This window comes from Prionailurus viverrinus, chromosome C1, assembly GCF_022837055.1.
Source record: "Prionailurus viverrinus isolate Anna chromosome C1, UM_Priviv_1.0, whole genome shotgun sequence".
Lineage (NCBI taxonomy): Eukaryota > Metazoa > Chordata > Mammalia > Carnivora > Felidae > Prionailurus > Prionailurus viverrinus.
In genome coordinates this window covers 33,656,701-33,672,683 of record NC_062568.1, presented here as the reverse complement: position 1 = coordinate 33,672,683, position 15,983 = coordinate 33,656,701, and the positions used below count along the sequence as shown (strand labels likewise).

The following is a 15,983-nucleotide window of genomic DNA, read 5'->3' as shown; positions in this document are numbered from 1 at the left end:
AGTAAAGAGAACATTATAATGAATCCCAACACCTAGCTTTAACAATTATCATCATTTGAATTTAGGCTTTCTTTTAACCATTTTACTTTAAAAACCAAACCCACATAAAAAATTCCTTTACTAAATCCTGCTATTCCATTCAAGTCAACATTTTTTTCCTTCCATAACTACTTAAAAAACATGTCTTTACATGAGTCAAACATATAAAAACAACACAAAAGTACTAAAGATACAGTGGTAAACAAGACAGATAGAATCCCTGATCTCTTGGAGTTTACATTCTTATTAGAGAAGACAAACTATATAAAAAAGTAAACAAGAAAATAAAAAGACTACAACCATGAAAACTTTAAAAGAGCAATTTGTTGGTGGTGATGTAAAGAAACAGTCAACACAGTCACATATTCATACATTACTAAATATATATATTATGTATTTTTAAAACTGATTTACAATAAATCAGTCATCAGGACCTAGAAGACTGGAGGTCTTAGGGGCTCCAAAGTCTTAAGGAAGCCTCCAGACTCTTCTGTGTCCTCTTTGTGATCTGGCTGTGTACCCTTTCTACATGGCTACATAAGTCTTAGCCAGAAGCACCACCACTAGATGTTGAGTCCATGCTGAGTGCTAAACAGAGGGATAGGTGTTGGAACTCCCAACATGTATGTATACTAAGCAGGTATTCCTTCTAAAGCAGGACAACAAAAGCATTAAGTATATTCATTTTTAAAGAACATAAAACCAAGTAATGAGAAATCTAAATGAATTACCTGCACAGTAAGAGCATGTCTCCTTAATACATACTTCTGAGAGGCCATGTGAATAAACGTTAGGCCTATACACAGGCTATAGAGAGGTTCATGGGGATGGGTGCGAAAGGCTTGCACATATTGTCCTGAAAAAAGAACAGTGGTGTCAGATGGGTGTGACAAGAGCATAGTTCCCTATTTCTTCAGTTATTCAAATATACTTTATTGCTAAACAGTACTGATTTTTAACATATGCAAGGTGCACATTTTAAAATATCAATCAGATGCACATTAATTTGAAATTTTAAAACAATGTATAAAATATAACAAAATTAGGAGGATTTACCTGTAAATATATCCTGATCACCCAGATTAAATATGAGCAACTAAAACCTTCTTTTAGGCACAGCTAGACATTTCCATGTAGAGTAATACTTCCAAAATAATTTACCAATTGTGATCGTAAGTCTATTTTAAGATCTTAAATCTATTTTAAAAGAAACAAGGGAATGTGTCTTTGGTGAATTCTTTTGTTATAAATTCAAATGTGATAGATCATGGAGATGAAAAAAAGAAAAATAGCTCTGTTTTGTTTTTCAGGGTTATGGGTGTTGTTTCCCAAATGGAGCACTACTTTGTTTTTCCTGAGAAAAACATGTTTTCCTTGTTTCCATGTATTTACATATGTAACTGCTTCATGTCAAAAGTTTATCCATATGAGACAGGGGAATTTAAGCAAAATTTTTATTTTTTTGATATGCAAATTTTTTTTTTTTTTTAATTTTTTTTCAACGTTTATTTATTTTTGGGACAGAGAGAGACAGAGCATGAACGGGGGAGGGGCAGAGAGAGAGGGAGACACAGAATCGGAAACAGGCTCCAGGCTCTGAGCCATCAGCCCAGAGCCCGACGCGGGGCTCGAACTCACGGACCGCGAGATCGTGACCTGGCTGAAGTCGGACGCTTAACCGACTGCGCCACCCAGGCACCCCGATAAGCAAATTTTTAAGCAAATTTTTTTATAAAGGGATGATCTATAATTTATCATACATAGGTAAAAACTTCTATTCTTCCCAGCTCTGTGCCAGAAGACATGGCACCACAGAATCTCTTTAGCAGCACAGATGGTAGACTGCCATTTGCACTTCCTATTTTTACCTTCTGCAAAAGGTCCTAAATATAGGAAAATAATATAAATCTGTTTTATATTTTCTTACCATTAAACAAACAGTTCCAAAACACACACACCAGAGGTAAGTTTCAACATCTGATGTTCAAGGTTACTGTCAAGTGAGTTGGGCAACACTAGCTCTTAGGCAGCAAGAGACACATGCCTCATTTTAAATTTAAACATTTGGCCAGGTATTTTTCTAATTTGCTTCTGATTCCCTATTATAGAAAATTTCAAGTGATTAATTTTCCCTGAGTTTAATTAGAATTAGCAAGCACAATGTAAATAGATCTTGGTATAAAGACTTGTCTCCTTAAGGAACAAACTATCAGCAAATCTTAAATCCATTTTTGTACTATAGCAAATTAAAATCAGGTAGCAAAGAATCCATACACATACACACACACACATATTTTTTTTTTAGACAGAGACCGCATGAATCAGGGAGAGGGGCAGACGGAGAGAGAGAGAAAGTCTCAAGCAGGCTTCATGCTCCACACAGAGGCCTGACACAGAGTTCAATCCCATGACCTTGGGATAATGACCTGAGCAGAAATCAAGAGTCAGATGCTCAATCGACTGAGGCACCCAGGCACCCTGCAAAGCATCCATAATTAATGAAAATTATTTAGAAAACAAACAAGTCTAAGCAGGAGAATTATTGACCTTTAGAATGAATTATAAAACTTACTTCAGCCTTTTGAACCAAAGCTTTGTAAAAACAAATAAATACTAATATTTATTATTATCATTACTGCCAACACTTACAGCTACTTACTGTATGGGCCAGGCATTTTTTTTTTTAATGCTTTACATTAACTCATTTAATTTTCACAATAATTTGTAAGGCAGGTCCAATTATTACCTCCATTTCAGAGATAAAGAAACTGAAGCATTGGGAGGTAGAATAACTTGCCATGAGGGAGCTGGTATTTAAACACAGGTAGGGGCGCCTGGGTGGCTCAGTCGGTTAAGCGTCCGACTTCAGCTCAGGTCATGATCTCACAGACCGTGAGTTCGAGCCCCGTGTCAGGCTCTGGGCTGATGGCTCAGAGCCTGGAGCCTGCTTCCGGTTCTGGGTCTCCCTCTCTCTCTGCCCCTCCCCTGTTCATGCTCTGTCTCTCTCTGTCTCAAAAAATAAATAAACAAACAAACAAAACCCATAAACACAGGTAGTTTTCTGCTCCAGGCCCGGCTGTTAACCATCATACCATCCACACTTGACAAAGTCACATACAGGACACTTACCAAGCGCGTGCTTAAAACTACCAGATACAAATGCATTGTGTCCATTTAAGACACACAGGGCATGATTATCTGGGTTTTTCAGCATTAGGCGAAGACAGAAGCGATGATGTCGTACCTCTTGGGAGTGCATGGTAACCTGATTGAAAATGTTCCAGAGCTGAGGTTTATTGACATTTTCCATTACCATCACCCTAAAATTGCAGACAGAGAGGGAGGGTAAAAAATAATGTAAAAAGAAAAACTTCTGATTCTAAGAATGAAATACTTCATTCAGCGCAGCAACATTTTCCTACAATGAAAAGCAGACTATTGCAACATATTTAAGCATAAACACCCACACAGTGATTTTTCCCAGAAGATGCTACTTAAGTTAGTATTTCTACATCTTGTTTGTTCTTTTTAACAAAACTTTTAAACCAAAAAAAAAAGAATCAAGTAGTTTAAGTTTCACCTATTCTCCCCCAGCCCATTATAGCTCCAGTACAATGAACAGTGAGTAACAGCTAATAACAGTGTGTGCCAGACATTGTTAAAAGGCCATATCTATAATAATTCACTTAACTCTCACAATAATCCTACAAGGAGGTAATATGATAATATCCATTTTATAAATGGGGAGACTGAGGTACAAGAGGTTCAATATATGAGAGGGCATGCCTCTGAGAATCATCAATGATTTGAATTTACCTGTAAGCCACAAGAGTTAAAACAATTTATTAATTCTTGAGTATGAGAGACTAAATCAAAGTAAATACACATCCTCTTTCAAAGAATCTAAAATAAGTTATTGGAAAATTACCTGATATAGTTGTATGCCTTTCTGAAATTTTTGTCCAGTATTGCAGCAGACAGACCAAAGTATTCTAATTCTTTGCGTTTTTGCCTGTCATCATAAAATGAATAATATTCCAGTGAAGAATCCACAAGTAACTCAGCCTCTTGAAATCGGGATAGGTCACATAAGGAGTATATGGCCTTCAACAGAAGGTTCCACCAGTCATCTTTTGTCAAGACACTTGTGAGTACAGCAAATATTGCTAAAATGATACCAGTGAAAATCGGTTAGGACACTGTATTTTCAGAAATAACAATATTAGAAAAATCCCTATGATCAATTTTAAGGCTAAATTTAATACCCACATTCCTATGGGCCTGAATTCTTGCCAACACTCTTTAGACAATGATGAAGTGGATAGTTTTCTGTTTACACTACTTCAACACCAGCCCTCTGCTCTGCCTAACAGTCCACAACCCCAGGTAATTCTTACTTCTGATTTGTCCTCTACAAAGTCCAGCTATGTCATCTGTATCTGTCAGTGCTAGCTAGGATACATGGTCCTCCAGGGCAGAAAAAGTAAGTGAGTATTCCATGACTGCAGTCAGATACAGGATTCTGCACATACAAGGAATTCAAAAGTTTGCTTAGCAAAGGACTTCAAGATTTAGACTGTTCTTGATCTTTTTATAATCTTAATATTTTCTCTGCCTCAAAATTTCTTTTCCTTCAAAATCTCGTCTGTAAGAGCGTCCTTTTTTATAAATTTATAACTCGAGAAATATCAAAAGCCATAAAAATTTTTTAGTCTTTGACCCAGTAATTCTCCTGAAAATATATCCTATACAAATAGTCAAAAATATGGATAAATGCATAGTATTATTATTTTTTTTTAATTTTTTTTTCAACTTTTATTTATTTTTGGGACAGAGACAGAGCATGAACGGGGGAGGGGTTAGAGAGAGAGGGAGACACAGAATCGGAAACAGGCTCCAGGCTCCAAGCCATCAGCCCAGAGCCTGATGCGGGGCTCGAACTCACGGACCGCGAGATCGTGACCTGGCTGAAGTCGGATGCTTAACCGACTGTGCCACCCAGGCGCCCCCATAGTATTATTTATAAAAGAAAATTATCAGAAACAACCATATATCAAAAAATAATAAGGGAATAATTAAATTATGGGATTGCTATCCAATGGAGTATTAAACATTCCTTAATGATAATAGCTATGAAGAGACCAGCATGAGAAAACATATGTGAGAAAATGTTGAATGAAAAAATCAGAGTACAGGCATGCCTGGGTAGCTCCATCAGTTAAGCATCTGACTCTTGATTTCAGCTCACAGTTTGTGAGTTCAAACCCGCACTCAGCTCCGTGCTGACAGCGCAGAGACTGCTTGGAATTCTCTCTTTCCCTCTCTTTCTGCCTCTCCCTCACTTGTGCTCTCTCCCTCACTCATGCTTTCTCCAAAAAAATAAATAAACTTAAAAAAAAAAAAAAAGTACAAAGATGCATGTAACATAAAGAGACCTTGTTCATCCTATCCTGGTACACAAATGTAACATGATCCCTACCATGATGAAATTAACAAAAAAAACCCTTTATGAACCTAAGAAAAACCAACAATGGACCTGAAATGAGAAAATACTGAAAGAGAAAACTTGACAGAATCACATATAGAGAAAAATATAAGAAAATATAGTCTTAAACACATGAAGCAGAGTCTACCTTTGAGATGGGCCCAGAATCCATGAGCTGTAGAGATAGGCTTCTGAGGCATTTATATCTAGATTATGAGCAGCTGATCCTCATTCCTTCCCTGACTCTCCTCCCCTGCAAAACCTACTTATGTTAGGTCCTCATAATGTGCTTACAGAGATTCAGCTCTTCTGGATTTTAAAACCCTTTTCCATTGCACACTGCACACACTGACAGACTGATACCTCCAGTTTAGACTCTTTTCAAGTTTCTCTTTTCAACCTCACCCAAACATACTTGAGGCATACTTGAGGCATTACTAAATATAGACACCTTTTAAAATCAAATTACTCGAGACTAGGTCAAAGCAATTTATTTTAGGGTTTCTATGACTATTGCTACATTTATCAAAAATGAATTTAACAGAGAATGAAATACATGTAACTGAAGTGACTGGACAAATATAGTAATTTATATTGCCATCTAATCTTCACAAATTTCTTAAAATAACATATTTTCTTCTTAAAAGGTCGAAAGTTCTGTTTAGTTTTTTCACAGGGAGATCCAAGCAGATGGTTTCCTTCTAATTTTTAAAATGTAAAGTATTTACATGTAGCCTTCCTTTTCTTCTTTTAACATTAAATGAGTTTATTATACTTGAAGGATCTGGATTAGAAATTTCATTTTATTTGAAAATGGTGTATTTTCTTTTTTTTCTATGAGAGAGAGAGAGAGCAGAGGAGAGGGGGAGAGGGAGAGGGAGAGGGAGAGGGGGGAGAGGGAGGGGGACAGAGAGGGAGAGAGAGGGAGAGAGAGAGAGGGAGAGGGAGAGAGAGAGAGGGAGAGGGAGAGGGAGAGGGGCAGAGAGAGGGGGAGAGAGAGGGAGAGAGAGAGGGAGAGGGAGAGGGAGAGAGAGAGAGAGGGAGAGGGAGAGAGAGAGAGGGAGAGAGGGGGAGAGAGAGGGAGAGAGAGGGAGAGAGAGGGAGAGAGAGGGAGAGAGAGAGAGGGAGAGAGAGAGAGGGAGAGAGAGAGAGGAAGAGAGAGAGAGAGAGAGGGAAAGAGAATCTTAAGTAGGATCTATGGCTGAGCAGGGAGCCGGACGTGGGGCTCCATCCCACAACGCTAAATCATGACGTGAGCCAAAATCAAGAGTCAGATACTCAACTGACTGAGCCACCCAGGTGCCCCAGAAAAGGGTATATTTTCAACTAAGTTACTATCAGGTATTATTTCATGAATATTTTTTGAATTCAGTCACATTTTATGCAATAAAGCAAATGAAAGTAATTACCTTTTGCATCACAATTTGCGGTCTCTTGGTCACTGCTGTCTGATATTTTGTCTCTTGACACTTTTATAAGGTAGAGATGCCTCTCTCCAGATTTGGAGCTAGATATCAAACAAACTTGAGCTCTATTCATTGCTACCTGAATTTAAAATAACAATTTGAGATTTTTTTAGTCATATACTTTTTTTAATATTTTATTTTTAAGTAATCTCCATACCCAACATGGGGCTCAAACTCACAACCACAAGATAAAGAGTCTTGTGCCCCTCCAAATGAGCCCGTCAGGCACTCCAGTCATATAATTTTTTAAAGAAAATCTATGGGTCACAAGTACCACAGGTATACCTGAAATCTTCTTTAGTAGGGGGAAAAAAAAGGCCAAATTACTGTGTATTTAAACACCTAAAAGGGAACAGACTTATTTTTTTTCTTCCCAAGGGAATTTAGATCACACTGCTTACCTTAGCAGGGAAAAAGAAGGCAATTCACATTAAATTATAACATATGTACATGCACACATAACCACTTCCCTGAAAAAAAGCTAGACTTGGAAATGATGTCACACATGGAAAACATTTTTGCAAAGTGAACAATTCTGGCACGTGGTACTGTCTACAAAGCCAGTAACTGATAACACTATGGTTCTCACTTTTCTGAATTTGTACTAGCAAAGACTTTATTTCACTTACTCTACCTACAGTCAAGTTTACACTTTCATGTAGAGCTTTCAGTTACAGTCAACCCTTGAACCATACAGGTTTGAACTGCACAGGTTCACTTATACATGGGTTTTTATAGTACAGTACTATAAATGTATTTTCTCTTCCTTATAATTTTCTTAACAACATTTTCTTTTCTCTAGCTTCCTTTATTTTAAGAATACAGTATACAATACCTTTAACACACAAAATATGTGTTAATCACCTGTTCATGTTATCAGTAAGGCTTCCAGTCAACAGTCGGCTAGTAGTAGTTATGTTTTGGGGAAGTTAAAAGTTATATGCGAATTTCAACTGTGTTAGGGTTGATGGTCCTAACTCCCATGTTGTCCAAAGGTCATACATACCAGTAACCTCTAAGTCTTTTGTCTATATCTGACTTTCATTTTCAAAAGTTTGAGAGCAGAACAGTTATAAAATAGCTATAAATCTATGTTTAAATCAAATTCTAAACATTTAAACAGTCAACAGTACTAACATAAGGAAAAACCATTACCCACCTTTAAAAGCATGGCTAACATGGTAAGTAAGGTATCCACATAACCATACGTTTTGCCTTGGGAAAACAACAGAGTAGAACGATGAAGCAATAACTTCAGTTCCTAAATAAATAAGCACAGGATAATGAATGTGACAAGATTCCTTTGCTGTAAGTTGTTTTGTCTGCATGGAAGAGTTTTTAAAAAAAAAAAAAAATTTTTTTTTTTTACATTTATTTATTTTTGAGAGACAGAGACAGAACACAAGTGGGGGGAGGGACAGAGAGAGAGGAGACACAGAATCTGAAGCAGGCTCCAGGCTCCGAGCTGTCACAGGGCTCGAACTCACAAACTGTGAGATCATGACCTGAGCCAAAGTCAGACACTTAACCGAATGAGCCACCCAGGCGCCCCAGAAGAGTTTTGTTTTAGAAACCAAACCTTAACAACATTTGCTTTATGGTCTTTCACAACTTAAGATCCAACATTTTAGACACATAACTTACAGTGTCTAACAAGAGGCTGAAACTTAAATTCAAAATTACTTTTCAAAAACAGTGAATTTAATACACTAAAATAAATCTTCTGGATACAAACCGTATACACATCCTTAACGGAGGAAAAAGTTCAAAAACACAATCCACCAAGGAAAACTTCCTTTCACATGACATGGCCTACCTGCTGTGCAGCATTTGCATCCTGTGCTAAAGTATCTGGATCATACATTGGTTCCAGAGCTTCCAGAGCTTTCTCAGGACGGCCCAGCTGCTGCTGAAGGGTGGAAAGTGAAATTCTTGCATCCAAATGAAGGGGGGCCAGATCAACCACTTTGCCATAGCTTTCCGCAGCGCGTTCCATATAGCCTAAGGCCTTTAAACATTCTAAGATGATGTTAAAATAAAGCATAAAAAATATGATCTACAGATTTGTAAGCTTGCCAAAATTATTTTCCCACTTTAAAGAAATATTAAATATTTCTTATATTAAATATAAAATTAATATAAAATATAATATTAAATATAAAATATTCCACTTTAAAGAATTATAACAAAAATGAAATGTCTGCATATTTCTAATACTTTAAAACAGCCATTCCTTCTAACCTCCATCTACTGATTGGTCCATCTATTGATTTCTCTAAATCCAAATTGCTACAAGGATGTAATCAGCACATACATACACTTTGAGGTTCTGCTTTATTTACTTATTAGCATTATACTTTCAACATTTCCCACATCTTCCTTAGCATTTTGAATGGTTATAACATTCAACTATTTATTTAACCATATTATCTGATATTTAGGTTATTTCTGAATTTATACTCTAATACATAGCAATGCAGTAAACATTTTCATGTATATAAGCCATGTCTAAAAATTGGCAAACCCATTTAACCCAGAGAGGTGTTTTGTTAGGCCACAGTGCTGTTAAAAACAATACATGGCCTCCATTTTTTAAATTTCGGATTTTTATGAACTCTAAGTTACCGGATTCTTTTGAAAAATCTGAATTGGCAACACTCTCCTGTTCCCACATGGCACATCAGCCTATGCTGAGAAACAGCAGCATCCTCTGGAGAGGGCTCTCCAGTTCTCCCCCCAAGCCCTGCACCTCTTCACTTGCCCACTTCACTCATTTTTGTTATTTGCCAGGCTCCTGAGTTTTGTGATACCCAATATAAACTACCTCCCCTCATCTCACTCAATTATTTCCTCAGGGTAAGTTCTCAGAAGGGAAGTTACTGGGCTCTATTCCTCAAACTTTATGCCAATCAGTCATTAAATCCTACCAGTTGAACTCTCCAGCGACAACACTAATCTAGGCCTTTTCCATCTCATTCCCTTTTCATTACAATTACCTCCTAAAATGGTTCTTTCGCTTTCAATTGCTTTCTCAAATCTCAAATTTCTCAACTCTCTCCTGAGTATCATCTTTAGGTCAAACTTTGATAGTAAGCAATAAAAACTCCATCTCCCTGCTCATGTCTTTTAAATTCAAATATCACAAATAATGTTTTTATGATGGTTATTACATTTGTATTCATGTTCACTCATCCAAACAGTAAAGAGTTATCTTTAAGTGTTCTTAGCAATTTCATATTGTGATAGGTCTCAAAATAACCCAAATTGTCAATCAATGCTTCTCTAGTTATAGAAAACTTTCTACCATTATATAATATTTTAAGAACTATTAGAACTTTCTGCTATCATGTAATATTTTAGACAAAAACTATTCAGCTTTTAATGCATCTTTTATGTTGATTCAATACAAAATCCCATTAGAATATTTTTGGATTTCATACGTTTAAGAAATTTAGTTGTTTTTCTTAAGCTATTTTTTTACTTTAAATGATTTATTTCAGATTATTATAAATTTAGATACAATAAAATGAAATGACACATAAAACCCAATCTTGAGCATACATTTGCAGCTCAAAGAACACTGAAAATACATGAAATTTTTTCTCAAAATATTAAATATAAATCCATAAAAACTCTTTCAAAATTAGACAGCACCCCAAGTCTGACAATCTATTACTAGAAGTCAGAGCCTATGGTTAAGACAGGTAAATGACTTGTATAAAGTATTTTTACCAGGGACATGGTTAGTCCTACTTCATTCCGGTAGCATTAAGTAAATCTTTCTTCCAAAGCATTAATGTGGGGGAAATCATATAGTGGCATACCATGACAATTTAAAATACTAACATTCATAGGGTTGCAGAATCACTATGTTGTACACCTAAAACTAATGTAACACTGTGTGTCAACTATACTCAAAAAACAAGCAGACAAGAGAAACTGATATTCAAAAAACTGCCCTGAAACTAGAAATACTTTCACTTTTACCAAGACATTAATATTTTAAATAATTATTACCATTTTGGAAAGTAAGTTCTTGCCTGTTTATATGATTAAAACTTCTCCCTCCCACAAAGAAGTATTACCTGCATGCCGAAGCCAAACTACTGCGAGGTTGTATCTTTCAGAGCAGACTAGTGCACTAAGGAGGGGAAGTGCAGAATTATATTCACCAACATCCAGAAAAGCTTCAGCAACATCTAGATAGAGGTCTCCCATATCTTCAGGATTCTGTTCCACTAGTGTTGTCAAGAGAGGCTAGACCCCAAAATAAAAGTCTGAAGTCAAACAATCATTACAAATATGGACATGTAGGTATATTTCTCTTTTCACATGTCTATCAGTTATTTGAAGCAAGCTGAAAAGGAGCAAGGTTTAATGAAAACAGCTTTAAATAACCATTTTTCTATTCATTTCTGAATCTCTATTTCTCTATTAGAAAGAACTCATACTACCATCACTCATTCAACATATTACTTTTAAAGTATTTTTTTTTAATGTTTAGTTATTTTTGAGAGAGATCAAGCATAAGTGGGAAAGGGGCAGAGAGAGAGGGGGACAGAGGATCCGAAGCAGGCTCTGCATTGACAGCAGAGAGCCCAACGTGGGGTTTGAACTCACAAACTGTGAGATCATGACCTGAGCTGAAGTCAGATGCTCAACCGACTGAGCCACACATTACTTTTGAAGGCCTGGTGTAAGCAGACATGGCAGGAGCTAAGATAACACTGACTTGCTGTGCTCTTTCTCTGCTAAGACAAACATACCCAAGCTTCAGGGCCTCTGTGTTTGCTGATATTTCTGTCATTATTCAAAGGTCACCTTTTCAGAGAGGGCTTTCCTGACCACCCTCCTACTCCCAATATTCTCTGTTCTTCACTGTTTGATTTTTTCCAGAGTATGTACCACCAACTAACATCCTATATTTTGCATATTTATTTTGTTATCCATTTACTCCCATTAGAATAAAAGATCCATGAGGGCAGGGTTTGTGTATTATATTCAATACCTTATCCTAAGGTCTGCAAAGCAGATGCCCAATAAATTTTTTTATTCAACGAAATACTCCAAAGCTGGCAAAAGGGAAGAACTTTCAGAATTTACCAACTGTCTAAAAAGCCCAATCTCAAATTCTGATCTCTGGATTGTTCTCATTTAAAAAGGAAAACAAGGGGCACCTGGGTGGCTCAGTTGGTTAAGCATCCAACTCTTGGTTTTGGCTCAGGTCATGATTTCACAGTTCGTGGGTCCGAGCCCCCCACTGGGCTCTGCAATGACGTTGCAGAGACTGCTTAGGGTTGTCTCTCTCCCTTATCTCTTTCTGCCCCTCCTGAGCTCACATGCGCACACTCTCTCCTTCTCTCTCAAAATAAATAAATAAACTTAAAAAAAGAAAAGAGAAACAAATTATTACAAGCCCAGTTCAGCTTTTGTAAGATATTCACACACAAATAATTTGATGCTTATGGTGACTTCCTGGGTTACTGAAAAATGTGAAATCTAGGGTAAACTTACAATTACTTGTCATCTAAAGAAAATAATGTGATTTTATCTGAAGTATCTCAAGTGCAGATTTTAATGTTACTTACATTAAGTGGTTCAAGAATGTTGAGATGTACAAGGCAGACCATCAACTTCACTGTGATATCTATTGGCACACCATCAGGTATAGTGCAGGTAACATTTTCACCAGCTATGGATTAGAAAGACAGGCAAAAAGCAGTTCCTATATGCAAGCTTAGAATGTAGGGCAAATGAAGCAAGCTCTATATCTTCTACATAAGATCTCATTTACTTCATTCAGAGCAAATGATTCTGTAGTCAATTCTAAGTTGGACCAACTCTTATTACTAGGTTTTTATATTCTCTTCAGTCTGTCCTTTGGTAGCAATTATCCTTCCAATTCTTTTCCTAATACTTTCTTTATCCACTTATCTGAAACCTACAGAAACTCCCACACCTTCTATCAAATCTACAGAGAAAAAAAAAAGAGAAAGACAAAAATGACCAACAAGAATATATACACTCTTTCTTTTTGAATTCAAAAGCCTCATTTCAGTCTTTATGATAAAGAGGCTAAGAAAGGAATAAATTAAATGTTGTGTTATTTTCTAAAACTTCATTAAGGTAAAACAGTTAAAAAAATTTTAACGTTTATTCATTTTTGAGCAGGGGAAGGGCAGAGAGAGGGGGAGACAGAGACTCTGAAGCAGGCTCCAGGCTCTGAGCTGTCAGCACAGACAGAGCCTGATGTGGGGCTCAAACCCACAAACTGCGAGATCATGACCTGAGCCAAAGTCGGACACTCACCAACTGAGCCACCCAGGTGCCCCAAGGTAAAACAATTTTTAAAGCCCTGAGAAATCAAAGGAATTTTTATCCACATTTAAAATATTTTGTATTTTGTAAAGTCTAGTAAGTTCCGAGTAAGTTTCCATTTCAGAAAAAAAAAAAAAAAAAACACTGAAGCATAGAGAAACATCAGAGATTGATCTTAAGTGGCAGAATAAAACCTACAATTATATTAAAATGAAATAACTCATGTTTTATAGAATTTGCCATATAAATTATAGAATTCCCTAAAACTATGAAGTCCTGGAAGGATTTGGACAAGTTTAATTAAGAGATTATTTTTATCTCTAAGCTCCAATATAATAACTGTTACAGGAAACCAACTTAAGACATTTATTTTCCTCAAACAGAGTCCTAAAATTTAAATTTACCTAGACCATAAGCTCCATGAGGATAAGGACTAATCTGACTCACAACTATATCCACAGCCTATTTCTTCTGTAGACAGTGGCTATGGCATACCTATTAAAGATATAGTGTGTACAGATGTGTAAATCAAAAATTTGATTTCAAGAATAATCACAAAGTGGGGCGCCTGGGTGGCGCAGTCGGTTAAGCGTCCGGCTTCAGCCAGGTCACGATCTCACGGTCCGTGAGTTCGAGCCCCGCGTCAGGCTCTGGGCTGATGGCTCGGAGCCTGGAGCCTGTTTCCGATTCTGTGTCTCCCTCTCTCTCTGCCCCTCCCCCGTTCATGCTCTGTCTCTCTCTGTCCCAAAAATAAAATAAAACGTTGACAAACAACCTTTAAAAAAAACAAAAAAAGAATAATCACAAAGTAAAACTCAATGTTACGCTGAAAATTAGACACATGCCTGAAATCATATAACTCAGGAAGGTTGAAAACAAAATGGCAAACCAAAGATACAATAGGCAAATGAAAACAAAAAGAAAGCAGGGGTCACAATCTCATCAGACAAAGTAGAATTTGGATGGACTATATTTTAATAGACATAAGAGGGTCACTTTATAATGCTATAGGACAGGGGTGTCTGGGTGGCTCAGTCAGTGAGCGTCCGACTTCGGCTCTGGTCATGATCTCATGGTTCATGAGTTCGAGCCCCGCGTTGGGCTGTGTGTTGACAGCTCGGAGCCTGGAGCCTGTTTCAGATTCTGTGTCTGTCTCTCTCTCTCTGCCCCTCCCCACTTGCGTGCGCTCTCTCTCTCTCTCTCTCTCAAAATAAACAAATATTATAATGCTATAGGACAGTGCCACTCAAAGGGAAGTCTGAAGCCTATAGTGGTCCACAAGCGGTTACCAGTTCTATCAGGTAAGTACAGAGATTGAGAATAATTATTTAGGCACTTTAGTGGCAATTTGACAATGCTAAAGAAGGCAGTAGGTATTATTTACAGCCCCTACAGTTTAAATAATAGTTTATCAACTAACATATAGCAGCGGTATCTTTTTTTAAATTTATTTATTTTGAGAGAGAGAGAGAGTGTGTGTGTGCATGAGTAGGGGAGGAACAGAGAGAGAGGGAGAGAGAAAATCCCAAGCAGGCTCCGTGCTAAGAGCAGTATCTTTTAAACCTCATTTTATTGTGAACCTCAATGGAAATGCTTATTAATCCACCAATAAATGTTCTCATTTTCAAAAATGCATATGAAAAACAAATTTTGCTTACATTTAAAGTGTTTTAATGTCCTAGTTGTCTGGATTATCTCTTTCTTTAAAGTTATTTTATCAACTCTAAGATGCCCGATTTCAGATGCACCATTATTTTATATACTAAGAGAGACAAACACCACTACTTTAACTGTGACATGTTGTTGATTTATGTTAAGATGTTTCCTGAATTCATATATGTTAAATCATTAAGAAAGGAAGGGAGGGAGGGAGGGAGGGAGGAAGGGAGGAAGGAAGGAAGGAAGAAGGAGGAATGGCCAATGAAACTCAGCAAAATATATTAAACAAAATGACTAACAAACATATCTACAATTAAAAGTTGAACATAATTCTATTTTTCCTTAATATTTTCAAAATAATAGCAGTATATTTCAACATGACTTAATTTTTTAGAAGAAAGATCTCAAACAGAAAGTACAGAGGCGCCTGGGTGGCTCAGTCAGTTGAGCATCTGACTCTTGATTTTGGCTCAGGTTATGGTCTCTCGGTTCATGGGCTCGAGCCCCGTGTTTGAGCTCTGTACAGACAGCACGGAGCCTTGGAATTCTTTCTCCCTCTCTCTTTCTGCCCCTCCGCCACTCATGCCTTCTCTCAAAATAAATAAACTTAAAAAAAAAGAAAAATTATGGCTGCAAAACAACTTAACTGAGACTCAACTCTAGTTTAGGCCAGGTCCAAGAAAACTATCAAAATTGACAAGAGTCCTTCAGAGACCCTAATGCATGCTCTCATGGCATTATAATTCCTACTCTTTACTACTCATTCACTACTCATTCATTATCCAAGATCCTCAACCAAAGCACCTTATCTAATCCTGTCCATACCAAGTAGTGCTCCTACACCCTGGGACCTCAGTCTGATATGCACCTCCTCTTGGGTGTTCGCTTAAATTATACTTCTAGAAACCTCCTCTGATCTTAGTATATTGCTCTTCTCTATTTTCCCATAATGTCAGGTTTACTACAGAGATGATCACACTGTTCCTATTAAAATTAAATTGTATACATTTCATTTG

General features: G+C 37.0%; 1 protein-coding gene across 1 annotated transcript in view; it reads right to left on the bottom strand.

The window, feature by feature from the left end:
- GTF3C3 (general transcription factor IIIC subunit 3) overlaps positions 1-15,983 on the bottom strand; it is a 40,597-nt gene that overhangs the window by 6,425 nt on the left and 18,189 nt on the right. The window contains exons 9-16 of the mRNA XM_047871650.1: positions 12,579-12,682; positions 11,076-11,247; positions 8,807-9,009; positions 8,150-8,251; positions 6,934-7,069; positions 3,968-4,205; positions 3,169-3,359; positions 771-895 (exon numbers count right to left, since the gene is read on the bottom strand). Of these exons, the coding sequence (XP_047727606.1) occupies positions 771-895; positions 3,169-3,359; positions 3,968-4,205; positions 6,934-7,069; positions 8,150-8,251; positions 8,807-9,009; positions 11,076-11,247; positions 12,579-12,682 (1,271 nt within the window). The remainder of the gene's footprint in view (positions 1-770; positions 896-3,168; positions 3,360-3,967; positions 4,206-6,933; positions 7,070-8,149; positions 8,252-8,806; positions 9,010-11,075; positions 11,248-12,578; positions 12,683-15,983) is intronic.